This window comes from Lynx canadensis, chromosome C1, assembly GCF_007474595.2.
Source record: "Lynx canadensis isolate LIC74 chromosome C1, mLynCan4.pri.v2, whole genome shotgun sequence".
Lineage (NCBI taxonomy): Eukaryota > Metazoa > Chordata > Mammalia > Carnivora > Felidae > Lynx > Lynx canadensis.
This window is the reverse complement of record NC_044310.1, coordinates 58351045-58373677: the sequence shown is the minus strand read 5'-3', so window position 1 is coordinate 58373677 and position 22633 is coordinate 58351045. Positions and strand designations below refer to the sequence as shown.

The following is a 22633-nucleotide window of genomic DNA, read 5'->3' as shown; positions in this document are numbered from 1 at the left end:
ATACCACATCTTCTTTATCCATTCACCTATCAGTGGACCCTAAGGCTGCTTCCGTAACTTGGCTATTTTAAATAATGCTGCAATAAACATGGGAGGCATATATCTCTTCAAATTGGTTTTTTCATATTCTTTGGGTAAATACCCAGGAGTGGAATTACTGGATCATATGGTAATTATATTTTTAATTTTTTGAGAAACCTGTATTCCGTTTTCCACAGTGGCTACATCAGTTTGCATTCCCACCAATGGTGCACAAGTGTTCATTTTTCCCACGTTTTCACTAACACTTGTTGATTTTTGTGTTTTTTATTTTAGTCATTCTGACAGGTGTGAGGTGATGTCTCATTGTGGTTTTGACTTGCATTTCCCTGATGATGAGTGATGTTGAGCATCTTTTCACATGTCTGTTGGCCATGTAGATGTCTTCTTTGGAGAAACGTCTCATGTCTTCTGCCCATTTTTAAATGGGGTTATTTGAGGGTTTTGGTGCTATATTATATGTTATTATATATTTTGTATCTTATAATCCTTTAGAAGACATAGCATTTGCAAATATCTTCTCCAAATCCATAGGTTGTCTTCTAGTTTTGTTGATTATTTCCTTTACTGTGCAGAAGTTTTTATTTAGATGTAGTCCTAATAATTTATTTTTGCTTTTGTTCCCTTGCCTCAGGAGACATACCCAAAAATATGTTGCTATGGCTGATACCAGAGAAATTACTGCCTATGTTCTCTTCTAGGATTTTTATGGTTTCAGTTCTCATATTTAGGTCCTTAACTTATTTTGAGTTTTTTTTTTGTATTATGTAAGAAAGTGGTCCAGTTTCATTGTTCTGCATGTAGCTGTCCGGTTTTCCCAACACCATTTGTTGAAGAGACTTTTTTTACCATTCATATTCTTGCCTACTTTGTGAAAGATTAATTAACCATATACATGTGAGTTTATTTCTGGGGTTTCTATCCTGTTCTATTTATCAGCATGTCTAGTCTTGTGCCAGTACCATATTCTTTTTATTAATACAGTTTTTTTTTTTAAATTTTTTTTTTCAACGTTTATTTATTTTTGGGACAGAGAGAGACAGAGCATGAACAGGGGAGGGGCAGAGAGAGAGGGAGACACAGAATCGGAAACAGGCTCCAGGCTCCGAGCCATCAGCCCAGAGCCCGACGCGGGGCTCGAACTCACGGACCGCGAGATCGTGACCTGGCTGAAGTCGGACGCTTAACCGACTGCGCCACCCAGGCGCCCCATAGTTTTGTAGTATGTCTTGAAATTTGGATTGTGATACCTCCAGTTTTGCTCTTTTTCAAGATTGCTTTGGCTATTCCAGGTCTTTTGTAGTTCTGTACAAATTTTAGGATTATTTTTTCTAGTTTTGTGAAAAATGCTCTTGGTATTTTGATAGGGATTGCATTAAATCTGTAGATTGTCTTGGGGTTATGGACATTTTAATAATATTTGTTCTTCCAATCCATGAGCATGGAATATCTTTCCATTTCTTTGTATTGTCTTCAGTTTCTTCATCAATATTTTATAGTTCTCATAGTATAGGTCTTTTACCTCCTTGATTAAGTTTATTCCTAGGTATTTTATTATTTTTGGTGCAATTGTAAATGGAATTGTTTTCTTAATTTCTCTTTCTGCTGCTTCATTATTAGTGAATAGAAATGCACCAGATTTCTGTATATTGATTTGTATCCTGCAACCTTACTAAACTCATTCATCAGTTTTAGTAGATTTTTGGTGGAGTCTTTAGGGTTTTCTACATATAGTGTCATGTCAATAGTGAAAATTTTACTTCTTCTTTACCAATTTGGATATCTTATTTTTCTTTTGCTTGTCTGATTGCTGTGGCTAGTATATCTAGTGCTGTGCTGAGTAAAAGTGGTGACAGTGGACATCTTGTCTTCTTCCTGATCTTAGGGGGGAAAGCTCTCAGTTTTTCACCATTGAGTATGATGTTAGCTGGGTTTTTCATATATTACTTTTATTATGTTGGCATGTTCCTTCTAAACCTACTTTATTGAGGGTTTTTTTTTTATCATGAATAGGTGTTGTACTTTGCTGAATGCTTTTTTCTTCATCTATTGAAATGATCATATGTTTTCTATCCTTTCTTTTGATGTGATGTATCACACTGATTGATTTTCAAATACTGAACCACCTTTGTATCCCAGAAGTAAATCAAAGTTAAATTTTAAAAATAAATAGTTCTGTATACTATCAATAAACAGTTAAAAGGAAATTAAAAGGCAATACCACTTACAATAGCATCAAAAATACAAAATCTGGATATATTTGATAAAAGTATGCACAAAACATTTCTGAGAGAAATTAAAGAAGGCCTAAATGGAAAGATATATTGTGTTCACAGAATGAAGACTCAACATTGTTAAAATGGCAGCCCTCCCCAAATTTATCTACAGATTTAAGGCAATTCTAATCAAAATCCCAGGAGTGTTTTTTAATAAAATGATAAGCTGATAGTGAAATTTGTAAGAAAATGCTAAAAACCTATAATAGCCAAGTGACTTTGAAAAAAGAGTAAAATTAAAGGATTTTATATATACCTAACCTCAAAAGTTATTCTAAAGCTAAATTAATCAAGACAGCATGAGAGTGACATAAAGATAAAAATACAGATCAATGGAACAAATTAGGAATTCAGAAATAGTCCTACACATCTATGGTCAATTTATTTTTGACAAAGATGCCAAAGCAGTTAAATGGTGAAAGAATAATCTTTCCAACAATAGTGCTAGAACAATTGAATAGCCATATGCAAAACAAAATAAAACAAAAATAAATGAAAACTCTCTACTCTTACCTCATGCCATAAGTAAAAATTGCCTCAAAATGGGTCATGGACTTAAATATGTAAGAATTAAAACTATAAAACTCAAGGAAAAAACACAGCATAAGATCTGGGTCACCTTGGGTTTGGCAAAGGTTTTTTAAAATTGGAAACAAAAAAGTATATGCTACTAAATTTTAAAATTAGAATTTTTGCTTTGTTGGAATTAAAACTTTTTGCTTTTCTAAAGATACTGTTAAGTGAAAAGGTAAGCCACACCATGAAAGAAAAGATGTGTAAACATATAACCATATAGAGAAAGGATCTGTGTCTATAATATACAAAAATTTCTTACAATTCAATAACGAGAAGAGGAACATTATAATAAACAATGAGCAAAAGATTTTAATAAAAAACTCACCTAAGAAATTTTATGAATGGAAAATAAACATCTGATAATATGCACAGCACCATTAGTTATTAGGAAAGTGAAAATTAACTACACACCCATTATAGTTGCTAAAAATAAAGAATGATCATACAAAGAGGACAAGAGATTTAGTTTTTTAACTGTGATATCATGTATCCTGGTAAAATTCATACAATTACTAAGGAATGAGCATCTAGAAGTCTCTACCCCCCCAAAAAAAATATAAATGTATTATATAACATTTCACTTGAACCAATCCAATAAACTCTTGATTATTAGTTTTTAAAGGTCATAGACCAGAAACAATCTCTGTTTCTTTTTCTTTCTTTCTTTCTTTCTTTCTTTCTTTCTTTCTTTCTTTCTTTCTTTTTGTTACAAGATGGAAAGAGCTAAGTGTTACAGTGAGGAAGAAAGGAATGGCCTCCAGGATCTTATACTCAGAGGTCAAAGCTGTGTCGATGTTAAGATGTGAAAATTGCCTATGATTTTGTAGCATCTTGTAATTATGTTATCGCTTCAAGAACATCCAAAGTCACTGAAACCTCAAGTTCTTTGATCCATGGCCAACCAAGTCCATCAATATTTCTTCAAGTCTGCACAACGTGTTTAGATCTCAGTGAAACATTGGAGCAATTTTTGATATTACCATTATCTATTTTCTGAGGACTGATTCTCTTTTCTAATCATGGTTGTGAATATCTAGGTTCATGAAAGTACTAAGAAACTTTATAGCTCTGCTAAAAAGAAAGTAGGAGTCTCTTTTCTTTCTTAAATTTCCTTAATAAAAAAAACAATGTTAATTTGATGAAAGTGAAAAATAACTATAAACGTCATTCATCTGGTTCCTATTCATTGCAAAATAAAAACAAAATTTTCATTTCCATTTCAATTATAACACTATTGCCCTTTTGAGTTTTGCAGTTTCATTAAATTTAACCTCATCTAAACTTCTGATAAAATTGGCTAAAAAAGGGGCGCCTGGTGGCTCAGCCGGTTGGGTGTCCGACTTTGGCTCAGGTCATAATATCACGGCTTGGGACTTTGAGCCCTGCGTTGGGCTCTGTGCCGACACCTCAGAGCCTGGAGCCTGCTTCAGATTCTGTGTCTCCCTCTCTCTCTGCCCCTCCCTTGTTCACACTCTGTCTCTTAATAATAAATAAACGTTAAAAAAAAAATAATAAAAGAAATTATAATCAGTTTCTGCTATCCTACATTTGTTGTCTTCTCCCAGTTTATTTTTCCTCTCTTTTCATGGAACTCACACTTCCCAAGTTTTTAAAAAAAAATTTAACATTTATGTACTTTTTAGAGAGAGAGAGAGAGAGAGAGAATGAGTTGGGGAGGAACAGAGAGAGAGGGAGACACAGAATCCGAAGTAGGCTCCAGGCTCTGAACTGTCAGCACACAGCCGGATGCCGGCTTGAACCTACAAACTGTGAGATTATGACCTGAGCCAAAGTCAGATGCTTAACTAACTGAGCCACCCAGGTGCCCCACACTTTCCAAGTATTTTAAATTAAAAGCTTAATATATACCATTTTCAGGGTATATATCTTAAAAGGTATATACCAGATCTCTAGAATTTAGGGAGAAAACAGTCTTAAGATGTTCTGTTCCCTTGGCCCCATAAGAGTATTTGATGTTATAAAAATGTGTGTTCAAAAAATTTTGGTTTGGAAAACAAGAACTGTCACTGTAATTATGCAGGAGGAACTTCCCAGGTGACTGAGTGTAACAGAAAAGTCAGAAAATAGGTACAGTGAATAGGTACAGGTAAAATATTAGATACAACTATCTCTAATCTAGCTTCTTTGATGTATCTCTATAGTTCTACCAGTCTGATGTTTTGTTTAGGTTAAGCACATTTGGGTTTCAATCTAGAGCAAAAAATGTGATACCTTTGGCATCCTTTTGTGGTGGCTTTTGTGATAGCCAGTTAGGATCTATTGCCAGTACATTGTCACATTAGTGACAGTTTTTTAAACCAGTGTTTGTTTGATTTTTTTTCTATTTTGTAAATGTCACCTTTTTGCTAGCATGCTCAGCAGAAAGGATGGTTGCAATATTTTTTTAACATGAAGTTAGGTCTAATGACTTTCAGATCTTTGTATTTCCCTGGGTAGATTGATGTTCTGAATTTTTAAGAATTCATTTAAAGTCGTAGTCAAACACTTCCAGCCATTGTTTAGCATTCTGGGTGTAACTGGTTGAACCAGAGGACATGGCCCATGTTTTGGGGATATGCTGACAGATCCCACAGCTGTGACACTGTCAGTCAGCCATATGCTTTTAGGCAGAACACAAATATCATTTAGGGTTTGGCAGCAGAAAAGACAAATGAGATAATTTTGAGCACAGGAGATTCTTTTGAATTAAAACTGCAGACCTTAATTTTCCTAGAGAAGTGCTTTCCTTTCATTGTTTTCAGTTTCTAACAAAATCAATAAGGTAATAAGGTTGTGATCATTTTGAAATTGTTATTTAGACGCTGGGCTCACCGCGCGTCCTGCTGATCACTTAGATTCCACCTACACCTGCCTAAATAACCCAGAAAACTGCCAGAGGATTAGCAGAACGGAGTCACCAGACCCAAGTGCAGACGAGAGGCCCACGGAAGAGGGTAGGAAGGGCGGCGAGGCGGTGCGCGCTCCACGGACTGGCGGGAGGGAGCCGGGGCGGAGGGGCGGCTCGCCAGCCAAGCAGAGCCCCCGAGTCCAGCTTGCAAAAGCGGAGGGGCCTGACGGACTGTGTTCCGACAGCAAGCGCGACTTAGCGTCTGGGAGGTCATAAGTTAACAGCTCTGCTCGGAAAGCGGGAAGGCTGGAGGACAAAGGGAGGGTGAGCTGCGGAGCCCCCGGACGACAGAGCTCAGTTTGGCGGGGAACAAAGGCGCTCGCCAGCGCCATCTCCCCCGCCCATCCCCCAGCCAAAATCCCAAAGGGAACCGGTTCCGGCCAGGGAAATTGCTCGCTCCGCGCAAACACCCAACTCTGTGCTTCTGCGGAGCCAAACCTCCGGCAGCGGATCTGACTCCCTCCGGCTGCCACAGGGCCCCTCCTGAAGTGGATCACCTAAGGAGAAGCGAGCTAAGCCTGCCCCCCCTGCCGCCGTGCACCTTGCCTTCCCACCCCAGCTAATACGCCAGATCCCCAGCATCACAAGCCTGGCAGTGTGCAAGTAGCCCAGACGGGCCACGCCACCCCACAGTGAATCCCGCCCCTAGGAGAGGGGAAGAGAAGACACACACCAGTCTGACTGTGGCCCCAGCGGTGGGCTGGGGGCAGACATCAGGACTGACTGCGGCCCCGCCCACCAACTCCAGTTATACACCACAGCACAGGGGAAGTGCCCTGCAGGTCCTCACCACACCAGGGACTATCCAAAATGACCAAGCGGAAGAATTCCCCTCAGAAGAATCTCCAGGAAATAACAACAGCTAATGAGCTGATCAAAAAGGATTTAAATAATATAACAGAAAGTGAATTTAGAATTATAGTCATAAAATTAATCGCTGGGCTGGAAAACAGCATACAGGACAGCAGAGAATCTCTTGCTACAGAGATCAAGGGACTAAGGAACAGTCACGAGGAGCTGAAAAACGCTTTAAATGAAATGCAAAACAAAATGCAAACCACCACGGCTCGGATGGAAGAGGCAGAGGAGAGATTAGGTGAACTAGAAGATAAAATTATGGAAAAAGAAGAAGCTGAGAAAAAGAGAGATAAAAAAATCCAGGAGTATGAGGGGAAAATTAGAGAACTAAGTGATACACTAAAAAGAAATAATATACGCATAATTGGTATCCCAGAGGAGGAAGAGAGAGGGAAAGGTGCTGAAGGGGTACTTGAAGAAATAATAGCTGAGAACTTCCCTGAACTGGGGAAGGAAAAAGGCATTGAAATCCAAGAGGCACAGAGAACTCCCTTCAGACGTAAATTGAATCGATCTTCTGCATGACATATCATAGTGAAACTGGCAAAATACAAGGATAAAGAGAAAATTCTGAAAGCAGCAAGGGATAAACGTGCCCTCACATATAAAGGGAGACCTATAAGACTCGTGACTGATCTCTCTTTTGAAACTTGGCAGGCCAGAAAGAATTGGCACGAGATTTTCAGGGTGCTAGACAGCAAAAATATGCAGCCGAGAATCCTTTATCCAGCAAGTCTGTCATTTAGAATAGAAGGAGAGATAAAGGTCTTCCCAAACAAACAAAAACTGAAGGAATTTGTCACCACTAAACCAGCCCTACAAGAGATCCTAAGGGGGACCCTGTGAGACAAAGTACCAGAGACATCACTACAAGCATAAAACATACAGACATCACAATGACTCTAAACCCGTATCTTTCTATAATAACACTGAATGTAAATGGATTAAATGCGCCAACCAAAAGACATAGGGTATCAGAATGGATAAAAAAACAAGACCCATCTATTTGCTGTCTACAAGAGACTCATTTTAGACCTGAGGACACCTTTAGATTCAGAGTGAGGGGATGGAGAACTATTTATCATGCTACTGGAAGCCAGAAGAAAGCTGGAGTAGCCATACTTATATCAGACAAACTAGACTTTAAATTAAAGGCTGTAACAAGAGATGAAGAAGGACATTATATAATAGTTACAGGGTCTATCCATCAGGAAGAGCTAACAATTATAAATGTCTATGCGCCGAATACCGGAGCCCCCAAATATATAAAACAATTACTCATAAACAGAAGCAACCTTATTGATAAGAATGTGGTAATTGCTGGGGACTTTAACACCCCACTTACAGAAATGGATAGATCATCTAGACACACGGTCAATAAAGAAACAAGGGCCCTGAATGAGACATTGGATCAGATGGACTTGACAGATATATTTAGAACTCTGCATCCCAAAGCAACAGAATATACTTTCTTCTCGAGTGCACATGGAACATTCTCCAAGATAGATCATATACTGGGTCACAAAACAGCCCTTCATAAGTTTACAAGAATTGCAATTATACCATGCATACTTTCAGACCACAATGCTATGAAGCTTGAAATCAACCACAGGAAAAAGTCTGGAAAACCTCCAAAAGCATGGAGGTTAAAAAACACCCTACTAACGAATGAGTGGGTCAACCAGGCAATTAGAGAAGAAATCAAAAAATATATGGAAACAAACGAAAATGAAAATACAACAATCCAAACGCTTTGGGACGCAGCGAAGGCAGTCCTGAGAGGAAAATACATTGCAATCCAGGCCTATCTCAAGAAACAGGAAAAATCCCAAATACAAAATCTAACAGCACACCTAAAGGAAATAGAAGCAGAACAGCAAAGGCAGCCTAAACCCAGCAGAAGAAGAGAAATAATAAAGATCAGAGCAGAAATAAACAATATAGAATCTAAAAAAACTGTAGAGCAGATCAACGAAACCAAGAGTTGGTTTTTTGAAAAAATAAACAAAATTGACAAACCGCTAGCCAGGCTTCTCAAAAAGAAAAGGGAGATGACCCAAATAGATAAAATCATGAATGAAAATGGAATGATTACAACCAATCCCTCAGAGATACAAACAATTATCAGGGAATACTATGAAAAATTATATGCCAACAAATTGGACAACCTGGAAGAAATGGACAAATTCCTGAACACCCACACTCTTCCAAAACTCAATCAGGAGGAAATAGAAAGCTTGAACAGACCCATAACCAGCGAAGAAATTGAATCGGTTATCAAAAATCTCCCAACAAATAAGAGTCCAGGACCAGATGGCTTCCCAGGGGAGTTCTACCAGACGTTTAAAGCAGAGATAATACCTATCCTTCTCAAGCTATTCCAAGAAATAGAAAGGGAAGGAAAACTTCCAGACTCATTCTATGAAGCCAGTATTACTTTGATTCCTAAACCAGACAGAGACCCAGTAAAAAAAGAGAACTACAGGCCAATATCCCTGATGAATATGGATGCAAAAATTCTCAATAAGATACTAGCAAATCGAATTCAACAGCATATAAAAAGAATGATTCACCATGATCAAGTGGGATTCATTCCTGGGATGCAGGGCTGGTTCAACATTCGCAAATCAATCAACGTGATACATCACATTAACAAAAAAAAAAAGAGAAGAACCATATGATCCTGTCAATCGATGCAGAAAAGGCCTTTGACAAAATCCAGCACCCTTTCTTAATAAAAACCCTCGAGAAAGTCAGGATAGAAGGAACATACTTAAAGATCATAAAAGCCATTTATGAAAAGCCCACAGCTAACATCATCCTCAACGGGGAAAAACTGAGAGCTTTTTCCCTGAGATCAGGAACACGACAGGGATGCCCACTCTCACCGTTGTTGTTTAACATAGTGCTGGAAGTTCTAGCATCAGCAATCAGACAACAAAAGGAAATCAAAGGCATCAAAATTGGCAAAGATGAAGTCAAGCTTTCGCTTTTTGCAGATGACATGATATTATACATGGAAAATCCAATAGACTCCACCAAAAGTCTGCTAGAACTGATACATGAATTCAGCAAAGTTGCAGGATACAAAATCAATGTACAGAAATCAGTTGCATTCTTATACACTAACAATGAAGCCACAGAAAGACAAATAAAGAAACTGATCCCATTCACAATTGCACCAAGAAGCATAAAATACCTAGGAATAAATCTAACCAAAGATGTAAAGGATCTGTATGCTGAAAACTATAGAAAGCTTATGAAGGTAATTGAAGAAGATTTAAAGAAATGGAAAGACATCCCCTACTCATGGATTGGAAAAATAAATATTGTCAAAATGTCAATACTACCCAAAGCTATCTACACATTCAATGCAATCCCAATCAAAATTGCACCAGCATTCTTCTCGAAACTAGAACAAGCAATCCTAAAATTCATATGGAACCACAAAAGGCCCCGAATAGCCAAAGGAATTTTGAAGAAGAAGACCAAAGCAGGAGGCATCACAATCCCAGACTTTAGCCTCTACTACAAAGCTGTCATCATCAAGACAGCATGGTATTGGCACAAAAACAGACACACAGACCAATGGAATAGAATAGAAACCCCAGAACTAGACCCACAAAAGTATGGCCAACTCATCTTTGACAAAGCAGGAAAGAACATCCAATGGAAAAAAGACAGCCTCTTTAACAAATGGTGCTGGGAGAACTGGACAGCAACATGCAGAAGGTTGAAACTAGACCACTTTCTCACACCATTTACAAAAATAAACTCAAAATGGATAAAGGACCTAAATGTGAGACAGGAAACCATCAAAACCTTAGAGGAGAAAGCAGGAAAAGACCTCTCTGACCTCAGCCGTAGCAATCTCTTACTCGACACATCCCCAAAGGCAAGGGAATTAAAAGCAAAAGTGAATTACTGGGACCTTATGAAGATAAAAAGCTTCTGCACAGCAAAGGAAACAACCAACAAAACTAAAAGGCAACCAACGGAATGGGAAAAGATATTTGCAAATGACATATCGGACAAAGGGCTAGTATCTAAAATCTATAAAGAGCTCACCAAACTCCACACCCGAAAAACAAATAACCCAGTGAAGAAATGGGCAGAAAACATGAATAGACACTTCTCTAAAGAAGACATCCAGATGTCTTCTCTAAGAAGACATTCCAGGCACATGAAAAGATGTTCAGCGTCGCTCCTTATCAGGGAAATACAAATCAAAACCACACTCAGGTATCACCTCACGCCAGTCAGAGTGGCCAAAATGAACAAATCAGGAGACTATAGATGCTGGAGAGGATGTGGAGAAACGGGAACCCTCTTGCACTGTTGGTGGGAATGCAAATTGGTGCAGCCGCTCTGGAAAGCAGTGTGGAGGTTCCTCAGAAAATTAAAAATAGACCTACCCTATGACCCAGCAATAGCACTGCTAGGAATTTACCCAAGGGATACAGGAGTACTGATGCATAGGGGCACTTGTACCCCAATGTTCATAGCAGCACTCTCAACAATAGCCAAATTATGGAAAGAGCCTAAATGTCCATCAACTGATGAATGGATAAAGAAATTGTGGTATATATACACAATGGAATACTACGTGGCAATGAGAAAAAATGAAATATGGCCTTTTGTAGCAACGTGGATGGAACTGGAGAGTGTGATGCTAAGTGAAATAAGCCATACAGAGAAAGACAGATACCATATGGTTTCACTCTTATGTGGATCCTGAGAAACTTAACAGGAACCCATGGTGGAGGGGAAGGAAAAAAAAAAAAAAAAAGGACGTTAGAGTGGGAGAGAGCCAAAGCATAAGAGACTGTTAAAAACTGAGAACAAACTGAGGGTTGATGGGGGGTGGGAGGGAGGGGAGGGTGGGTGATGGGTATTGAGGAGGGCACCTTTTGGGATGAGCACTGGGTGTTGTATGGAAACCAATTTGTCAATAAATTTCATATATATAAAAAAAAAAGAAATTGTTATTTAGTAGTCCTTATTAATAATAATAAGCCACAATTATAGCATGCCTGATAAACATTAGGCAATATATTGTTACATGAATTATCTCAACTGATCCTCACATTAATTCTATGAAGCTTGTACTATAATGATCTGTGTTTACAGATGAAGACATTGAATTTACAGTTTGTAAGTGGTGCAGTTGGCACTTCAATTCAATTCTCTGATTTTTTTTTGTGGTTACCAAACATATTTAATGAATGAATTAATAAATACATTCTATCAATCCATCCAGATTCTCATAAGCTAGATTCTAAAGTAAGTTCAGATCCATAAACTTTCTAGTTTGGGAGGTCTGAATGTGGACTACACATTAAAATTATTTAGGAGAGGTTTTAAAACCACTGATTTTATTAGTATCATGTGGGGATCCAGGGAATTTGTTTTTTTAAAAACCTTCATAGACGATCCTAATGTGCAGCCATTATTCAGAACAACTGCCCAATCCCTCTGATTTTTTTTTAAAGTTTATTTATTTACTTTGAGAAGGGGTGCGGAGGGGCAGAGAGAGAGGGGGAGACAGAGAGAATCCCTAGCAGTCTCCTTCCTGTCAGCACAGAGCCCAATGCAGGGCTCAATCTCACGAAATCAAGTCACATGCTTAACTGCCTGAGCCACCCAGGTGCCCCCAGTCCTCTGATTGTTAATAGATATATTTCCTTGCCAAACTCTCTTCAACAAGAGAAAATGAAGAACACTAATACTCCTTATAGGAACCCTTTTTTAACTTGATACATTTTTCTTTCCCCAATTTGTAATACCATATAACGGTATTCAAAGATATCTTTAAAAGCCTACAAGAAAAACATCTTTGTCAAGTAGCTATTGATTGATCTGAATAATTGCATTTCTCCTGTGAATTAATATATCTACAGACGATCTGATATCTACCTCTCTTCCTAGCTTCATTTTACGCAAATTCTACACATCAAACTGTAACTCTGTGGGCTCTCATATTTCTGGAACTTCCCTTGTGCTCCTACCAGGAGTGATCTGCATTTACCCATATGGTAGGACCTTCTCATGGGACCTACGGAGACTCATCCAAGTAGAATGAAGTTCTCCTTCCTCTGTGATTCCATGTCAATTTGTATATATTTTGATTATGCATATTTTTAGTATAGCTTTTTAAAGAGTAATATATACTTAAGTTAAAGATTAAAACAGTAAAAAATGGTTTACAGTGTAAAATCTGTCTCCCATTCATGCTTTGACATACAGGCCTTTCCTAAGGCAATAGCTATTCCCACCATAATTAATACAGAGAGAAACACACACATATATATATACATAGCTCTTTGGGTTTTGCAAGATTGAAAGCCTCTCTAGCAAACACAGTGTTCTGCACCTTGCTTTCTTCACGTAACAATATCTTAGGCTTCTTTCTATATTAATATACAAACCTTATTATTTTAATAGCTCTGACTATTTTAATATGACATACCATAGTTTACCTAACTGGCTTCCCATGATGGACATTTTGGCTGTTACTAGCTATTACAAACAATGTTGCTAGGGGCGTCTGGGTGGCTTAGTCAGTTGAGTGTCCCACTCTTAATTTTGGCTCAGGTCATGATCCCAGGGCCATGGGATCAAGCCCTGCCTCCATGCTCAGTCTATAGCCTTCTTAGGATTCTCTCTCTCTCTCTCTCTCTCTCTCTCTCTCTCTCTCTCTTTCTCTCTCTCCCTCTGCCCCTCTCCCCTGCTTGTGCGCTCTCTCTCTCTGTCTCTAAAAATAAAATAAATCTTAAAAAAACCCGTTGCTATAAGTATCTTTGCTGGTACATTTATATAGAGTGGATAAGGCTGGGCCTTTGAAGTTAGATCTCCTGGGTTTGAACCTTGGCTCTGTATCACTAGCTCTTACTGTTTTAATCAAGTATTTAACCTCTGTATGCCCCAGTTTCCTCTTATGGAAAATGGGAATTTGGTAATAATTTCAGAAGTGTTTTTTGAGGATTGAGAAAACTGCTACTTGAAAAGAACTTTAATGTTTAGTATAGAGTAAACACTCAGTGGTGTTTACTACTATAATTGTAAAGACCTCACGTCTTTCGGCACATGTGTGAGCATATCTTCAGGATATATTCCTGGAAGTAGAATTCTTGGGGCAACAGGTGTGTGCATTTACAAGTTTAATAGATACCCATCTTGACTGGGCCCTTTAGAAACAGACCCTGAGACAAGGACCCAAATACACATAGTTTATTCAGGTGATGAGGGAAAGTCAAACAGGGAAGTGGGAAAGTAAGGCAGGGAAGGAAAGGAGCCAGTAATGGGCATATCAGCAAGCCATTCACAACTTTGAGTACGCGGAGCTCAAGATTTCTGAAACTCTAGGGAATTCTAGGAGCCAGTATAGACACAAATCTCAGGGTAACCCTATTCAGAGGGTGAAGGAACTGGGCTATTGGTGCATTGACTTCCATCCTGTCATGTCAGTCATTGTCTGAAGGCCACTGTATGATCCTGGGAGTAAGGACTTCTGAGGACAGAGCAGCACTCTGCCTTAGGTTCTGGTAATAATGGGATTGTCTGTAGATAATTTAAAAGGAGTAACAAAATGACTAAACGTCATTCTAAATTTATCATTATGGTGTGCTAGGAATTCTCTATAACCTCAGTTATAAAATACTCCTCTCCTCACAGGTACTTCCCACTGTGCTTCCCTACGTTCCACTGCCTGGGAGGGATTAACTCCCTAACACTTCTGGCCTATTTCACAGGCAGGCACAGCGGGGTTTATGAGCCAGAGAAGAAAAGAAACACAGGTGCTGCCAGCTGGACGCCTGAACAGCATGAACTAAAGGGCAAGGAAGAGAGAATATGGTCAGAGCACCAACAGTATCTGCTAGAGTTGAACCCGCCCCACTTAGACCATCTACACAAGTGCTTGAACATTTGTCTTGTTTCAAGTCTTGCCCATGGTAATGAGAATTACCCCTCACTGCTGTCTTTTATGACCACCCCTGAGTGGAGCTGTGCTTCATAAGTCTATTTTTAGCTTATGGGTTACATTGAGCCAATCCATTCGTGAATCAGACCTGGGTTTTATCATCCTCTGACAACTGGTATTGGGTACTCTCTGTAAAATCTTGGGCGTGACCTGAGGGAGATATATTGGTTAAACAAGTTAGGTAATATGGGGGGCTGGGCCACCGGTTCATGTAACTTAGTTGTTCCTCTGGACATACTCATGCTTGATCACTAATGTACAATGTATCATTGTATGATGGGTTCCTGCTGTGCCCACCCAAGCTAATGACTTGGAGGATCTGATGGTAACCAGCTTGTGATGAGCAGCTCCTGTCAAATTATCAGGAGATGTCTCATATTTAGGCTAAGTTTCTACTAGGTCCAGTAGTATCAAAAACTGCTTTTTAAATGGTAAACAGTTCTTTGAAGACTTCTGGCTTTCATATCATATCCTGATTGATAGTTGAGCCTGCCATTTTTTTTTCTCTGAATGCTTATGACACTAACAGCAACCAGCCAATTCTATTGTCCTTATAATTCTCATTATCCCCTTATCTGTCATGTTCTAGAAATATTGCGTAAGCCAGTGCATGCCCTTCATGCCAGCCCATTTTAGTAGGGGGTGATGGCATTTGGAAACTGGGCCACTAACACTGAAATGTATGGACACAGGGATACAGGCAGGGTGCCATCAGCTTCTGCTACAATGTCACTAAAATATCTTCCAAAGAAGGCATTTCATTTCACATGCTCATCAACAAAATGGAAGATACCTGTTTTTATGCATCCTTACCATCTCAATATATTATGAAATATTTAGTCTTTACTAATCTGATGGGTTTTTTAAATGGTACTTCATTGTTGTTTTATATGTATTTCTTTATTGTGAAGTTACATCTATTTGCACATATTAAAACTATTGATATGCCTTTCACTTTGAAAAATCCATTGGCAATCTCTTTTTATATGTTTTTCTCATTTTAAGGAATTGAGGACAAGGACCAAATATTATAACAAAAGACGTTCCCATTTCTCTTATCACTCAGGAAATCCCAAGGGTTTGGGAACTGTGATCCAGGAACTGTGGACACAGACCGAACATGTCTGAGAAATATGTTTTGGTCATCTGAATGACTAAATATATATATTCCTTATAAATCACAATATCATAATATACTCCATTTGTTACAATTAATGAATCAGTATCAATATGTTATAATTAACTGAGGTCCATACTTTATTCTGATTTCTTTAGTTTTTATCTAATGCCCTTTTTCTGTTCTAGGCTTCCACCAGGATATCACATTATATTTAGTTATCATGTCTCCTTAGGTCCCTTTTTGCTGTGACAGTTTCTCAGATGTTCCTGGTCAGGTATTTTGTATACTGTCTTTGTATTTGGAATTGCCTGATGTTTCTCTCATAATTGGACTGGGACTATGGGTTTCTGGGAGAAAGATGACAGAGGTAAAATGCCATTGTCATCACATCATATCGAAAGCACATACTACCAACATTATTTATCATTGTTGATATTGACCTTGATTAGCTGATAAGGTAGTTTTTTTCAGACTTCTCCACTTTAAAGTTACTCTTTGTGATAGTTAATTTTATGTATCAACTTAAGTGGGCTAAGGGATGCCCAAATAGCCAATAACACTATTTCTGGTATGTCTGTGAGGGTGCTTCTGGAAGATACCAGCATTTGGGTCAGTAGACCTAGTAAAGAAGATCTGCCCTCACTGGTGTGGGTAGGCATTATCTAATGCATTGAGAGCCCAAATAGAACAAAAAGGCAGGGGAAGGATGAATGCTCTCTCTTCTTGAACCAGCATCCCTCCGTACCCATGCACTCCTGTAATCTCAGTTCTCAGGCCTATGGCCTCAAACTGGGAATTACACCACTGACTCACCTGATTCTTAGTTCTTCAGGCTTTGATTTATACCACCAGCTTTCCTGGTTACCCAGCTTGCTGATAGCTGATTACATATATAATTAATTATATAATATATATTTCCCACTGGTTCTGTTTCTCTAGAGAAACATGACTAATACACTCCTCCCCTCTCCCTTGCCCTTTTCATACTGTACTCTTGGAGAAAAAAATTGCTATGTGCAACTCACGCTAAGAAGAAGTGGGGAAGGGCACCTGGGTGGCTCAGTCAGTTAAGTGTCTGACTTCAGCTCAGGTCATGACTTCACAGTTCGTGGATTTGAGCCCTGAGTCAGGGTCTGTGCTGACAGCTTGAATCCTAGAGCCTGCTTCGGTTTCTGTGTCTCCTTCTGTCTCTGCCCCTCTCCCATTCTGTCTGTCTGTCTGTCTGTCTCTCTATCTAGAATGAATAAATTTAAGAAAAAAGAAAAAGGAGTGGGGAATTGTGCTCAGCCTCCTTGAGGATGAAGGATCTACATAAAATTAAATTATTTGGGATTCCTCTGTATGGGAGATTTGTCTGTTCTCTCCCACTTATTTATTCAATCATTTATTTATATCAGTATGGACTCATGGGTATTTATTTAGTTTATACTTTGGATTATATTCTAATAAGATTTTATTTTGTTGCTTAAAATGTTTCTTCCTTGGCCACTGGGAGTTCCTTTAGTTGGTTTCTGTGTCCTTTTGACATATCTCCATTATTGTATGCTTTGATTTGTTCTTTACACGTCCTTACTTTTTGGCACTCGAAGATGGTGTAGGTTTATTTTGTGTAATCCTTACCACAATCCTGAGTCAGCCATTCCTCTGAGGAACCCTGGTTCTTTTTATTGGAAACAGGATTAGAAGCCAAAATCTGGGCTCTAGATATGCCTATTACTACTGGGGTTAGACTCAGTAAACCAATACAATATGGTTTATTTAATAAACAAGTTTCTAATGTAATTCACAATATGCTGAAATATTCTCTTCTTAGCTATAATTGTAAATTAAAGGCATGTATCCTCAAGGTTGTTACAGCATGTCCAATTATGTACTGGCTGTAGAATATCTTAGAGCTTTTTAAGTGTGTGCAGACACTGTACATTTCTAAGAGAAAAGAAACATCTTTCTGACATCCACATGCTCTGGGTTTTTCAGACTAGAAAAAAAAAGACAAAAATGCCAGTTTGGACTCTAAAATGCCTTGCAGTACAGAGATCTTCCATAACTAAAATAAAAATAACCACAAAATCTGTGACCATCACCCTTATTACCAATTTTTGAACACCTCCACTATTGGTGAACAGAATGACATTTGGCTATTACAGGTGACCTAACGTTCAATGACCATAAATGCCCTTGACAATGAAAGTGCTGTCTTGTGACTCTAATCTAATCGACTTGCTAAGCACAGGAAATAGTTGGCACCTTCCTATGGCATTGATTAATGAGGAAACACTTGGTTTCACAGTTAATGTGAATTATTATAACCCCTGGGTACCTATTATTTTTATAAGAAACAGCTCTGTGTGATGTTTACATTTAGTGATGTCTGCATTCATAACACAAGAGCCACACCTCTATATGACTTTGCTTCGTTGAGAAAATGCAACTTGGGGTTAATTTTTGGAAACGCATGTCATGTGCTAAATGCAACTCCCTCATTCCCTTCTTCCCTTTTAGTTTGCCATTGACTTTATTGATGCAAAAGGAATGGGGGAAATCAAACTAACCTGAACCAACTGTCTCATTCATACATACATTTAATTCAATTCTTAAAGCAGCATTAAGAGCTAAGTATTCTTACACCTGTTGGAAACTTGAAAAAACAGAGATTTGGAAAGGTCAAGTAACCTACTCAAGATTACACAATTATAAGTAGCGATTGTAAAGTTATTATATGGAATATATGCCTGGATCAATTTGACCCCAGAGCTCATCTTTTCCCACTCTGGCAGGAAACTGGCAGCATGTATAAGAATAATTTAAGATGATTTTTAAAATAATATGCCTGAGTTCCACTCTAAGAGATTCTGATTTCATACTTCCGGGGGAGAATCTAGGCATCAGCAAGTTTTAAAAGTTCCTCCCGTTGGGGCGCCTGGGTGGCGCAGTCGGTTAAGCGTCCGACTTCAGCCAGGTCACGATCTCGCGGTCCGTGAGTTGGAGCCCCGCGTCAGATTCTGGGCTGATGGCTCAGAGCCTGGAGCCTGTTTCCGATTCTGTGTCTCCCTCTCTCTCTGCCCCTCCCCCGTTCATGCTCTGTCTCTCTCTGTCCCAAAAATAAATAAACGTTGAAAAAAAAAAATTTAAAAGTTCCTCCCGTGATACTAATGATACTAATGATACTACTGAACCAGAGTACTGCACCATTCTGATTTCACTGTCATAATTACACCTAACATTTAGGCTGTGTCCTTAGGGTTTGCAAAGTTATTTTTTAAATACACAGTTTGTTTACTCTTTAAACCAACCCAGCTAGAGATTATTATGCCCATTTTTTCCAGAATAGGAGGCAGAGACTCAAGGAGTTTAAACATTTCACTCAATATTACAGCATCAGTAGCTAAAACCCAAGAAAATTTGAAGAGGGCCACCTAATTGTTTTTAATCCTTATTTAGAATCTCCTAATCTTGGTCCCATTTGGATCCCTCCATCTCTTTCCCTCCTTCTCTGGTCTATTCTCCAGCCTCGGACTTCAGGAGTTATTTAGATGCCATTTGAAGCTATCAACTACATGTGGATGAGGAGTGGTGGCTATGAGGGCCGACTCATTACTAAAGCAACATAGGTTAGTAGTAAAAACAGAGCTGAGGGTACAAGTTGGACACCTTAGGGAAGTGATTTTATTTCTTGAAGCTTAGGTTCAACAATATAATGGGGGAAATAATACTACTACTCCCACACAGTTTTTTTGTTTTTTTTTTTTTATTTAAAAAAATTTTTTTTTTCAACGTTTATTTATTTTTGGGACAGAGAGAGACATAGCATGAACGGGGGAGGGGCAGAGAGAGAGGGAGACACAGAATCGGAAACAGGCTCCAGGCTCCGAGCCATCAGCCCAGAGCCTGACGCGGGGCTCCAACTCACGGACCGCGAGATCGTGACCTGGCTGAAGTCGGACGCTTAACCGACTGCGCCACCCAGGCGCCCCTCCCACACAGTTTTATCATGAAAATAAGATAAAATAATGTGTAGAAAAGAGGTTTGTAAATTGGAAGGCATGATACTTAATGCTAGTCATTGTTATTTCATTTGTACCGATTAGTTTTGAAGAGTGGTATTAATTTCCCAGGGCTGTTCCAACAAATTATCACAACCTTGTTAACTTCAAACTATAGAAAATTATTCTCTCCCAATTCAGGAGACTGGAAGTCTGAAATTAAGGTGTCAGCAGGGCGAAACGCCTTCTGAAGGCTTTACGAGAAAATCCTCTTCCAGCTTCTAATAAGTGTTGGCATTCCCTGGTGTTCCTTGGTTTGAAGCCACATCATTCCAATCCTTGCTTCTGTCTTCCCATTGCTTTCTCCTGTGTGTTTGTCTCAAATATCCCTCTACTTTTCTCTTACAAGAATATTTGTCATTGGATTTAGGACCCTCCCAGATAATTCAGCATTACCTTCTCGTCTCAAAATCCTTAACTGCATGACTTCTGCAAAGAACCTTTTTCCAAATAAGGTAACATTCATAGGCTTCAGGAATTAAGACATGAACATATCTTTTTGGGTGCCACCATTCAACCCACTACAGACATTACAAGTATTTCTCTTAAACTAAACATGCCACTGTCTGATTAACTACTGATTACCAATACATTTAATTTCCAAACCTTTTACATGGTAAATAAGATCTTCATTCCCTCAAGTCAGCCCTGCCCATCCCCCAGACAACTGCACAGAACTCCCTGCCATTTCCTGGATATTCCTCGCACTCTCCTACCCCTGTGCCTTTACACATGCTATTTCTGTTACTTGCCTTCTCTCTCTTTCTGGACCTCATCACTATTTTTTGCCCTCTTCTGTGAAGTATTTACTGCTTATCAAAAAAGACTGCTCATTTTCTTTCCAAATCTGCTAGATTTCTTGGCTTTCTACCTCTGATCTGGCATTTACTACAGGTTGAACTTTACCACTGGAGCGGAGCACTGTTCACTTTCCCAGTAGATTGAGCTTGTTTTTATTATGTCCTCAGGATACAGAAGTGACTCATTCATCTTTGTACTGCCCACTGCATGAGGCCCATGACCAGGCACATGGCTGGTTCTCACCAAAGCTGGTGAACCACAGGGGATGGTGAATAACACTTCTCTTGGGTTCCTCAGTCTACTACCGTGTGGGGGCAGCTGAAGGGCCCTGGAATCCCATTTCCCTTTCAGTGGTGCAAATTATATTATTACATTTGTCTTATTCTCTTTATTTGGCTTATTATTATCATCATCATTATTCTTTCAATAAGGGCCCCTTTTCTCCCTTTTCTCACTTGCTAGTTTATTTTTTCGTGATCAACTTTTGTGTGTTGTAGGGTTTCTTCTATAAAAGTATTATTCTTTGACGGAGCTTATAGTTTTCCTGTCAGTGATAAGTGATATTACTCACGTCATCTTAGTTTAGTAAACACTTTGTATGAGGGAGGGGAAGGCAGAGAGAAGCTGCGAGTCTCCGTTCTCCTCAGATCTCAGCTCTGTGCTTTGACTTTGGTTTTATCTTTTTGAAGTTCAACACATTTGTTTTTCTATTTGTTTTTTCTCATCCTTTTTATGGCTAAATCCCTGTTCAGTCTTAGATTCAAAATCCAAAATTAGGTTTGGGAAAAAGTAAACAGATGATTGAACGTTGTCCTACTTCCTGAATGCTACCAATGCTGCATGTGCTGTGTATACTCCACATAATTTATTAAAAGATTTTCCTTTGGAAGGGAACACTTCTCAGATTCTCCTAGATTGAATAGTGGTCCTCACATGCTTCCTGGACTGTAAATCCTTTGCAAGTAGAAACTGTCTGTGGCCCATCTCTAGTCATGTTATCAACACAGTGCCAGGCACGTACTAGGTAATCAAAAAAGTTTCACAAATCATTGAATGCAAATATCTGTCTTGGGAACTGGCAAAACTTCAGTAGCCAATGGATACCTTTGATTTCTCTTTCCTACTATAATACCTATTCAATGTTGTGATGGTAATCTACTTGAAATAATCTGTTTTTTTACTAATAGAACATCTAGAGAGGCCCAATGAAAGTCTTGGTCAAAACCAATGCCTTTCACAATTCCTGTTCTATACGACACCTCTCCATACAAAAGCAATGCTGACGACTATTCATTTTCTTACAGCTCCTCCAATCCTAATTTGGGAATTTAAACTCCATTTAGGACTATGGGGATCTGAATAACAAGACAGAAGGCTACCACACTCCAAAGCAATCTTCTCCAAAAATCGACATCTGTCAGTGTTTCAAGTTTCAGCTTTGGCACTTGAGCCTCTAAGTTCAAGGTGAGATCTCTGGGGATTACCAAGGAAATTTATGAGCCCATTTCTCTCAGCTTTACTTGTAAATCTTTCCCCAAAATCTTGGGCATCAGTCTCATCACATGTGTCACTGTTTCTCCTAAGGAGATGATTCGAACTTCACTAAGCTGTAATTCCTGGTGTACATCCTTACAGTGTGTCTAAGCTCCTCCTGTTTCCTCCTGCTGGTCCAACATATATTGCAACTAACAGTTGAATATCAAACCACTTAGGTTGAGACCATCAGCACCTTGTCACTTGGGCTTGGAGAGGCCCATGCAAGATAAATTGGTCATGAATTTCAATTACCTTCCAGTACAGGCTTGTCACTCTTCCTCGAGCATACAAAGTTCCATATGGCAGTGGTCTCCTACAGAAAACTGTGCTTGTGTCTTTCACTCTTCTTCTTTCTTAAAATTGAAATATAATCTGGAAGGCAATTCCCATGTTAATGTATGTACCAAACTGCATGCTTAACATTTCGTGTCTCACCTCAGACAGGATACGAATAGGATCTTCATAGAAATGCTTAATGCATATGTTCACAGTCTC

The 22633-nt window shown here is 38.9% G+C and overlaps 1 protein-coding gene and 1 long non-coding RNA gene across 8 annotated transcripts in view; one reads left to right on the top strand and one right to left on the bottom strand.

Moving 5' to 3' along the window:
* Positions 1-22633, bottom strand: part of LOC115521366 — a 160372-nt gene that overhangs the window by 1354 nt on the left and 136385 nt on the right. The gene's annotated exons all lie outside the window — the stretch shown is intronic.
* The window catches only part of PTGER3 (prostaglandin E receptor 3), a 190661-nt gene that overhangs the window by 124338 nt on the left and 43690 nt on the right, over positions 1-22633 (top strand). For 3 of the 7 annotated variants that reach the window (XM_030326552.1, XM_030326546.1, XM_030326547.1), the window contains one exon: positions 21907-22066. The exons of the other annotated variants lie outside the window; for them this stretch is intronic. In XM_030326552.1, the coding sequence (XP_030182412.1) occupies positions 21907-21921 (15 nt within the window). In that variant the 3' untranslated portion in view covers positions 21922-22066. The remainder of the gene's footprint in view (positions 1-21906; positions 22067-22633) is intronic. 7 annotated transcript variants of the gene reach the window in all.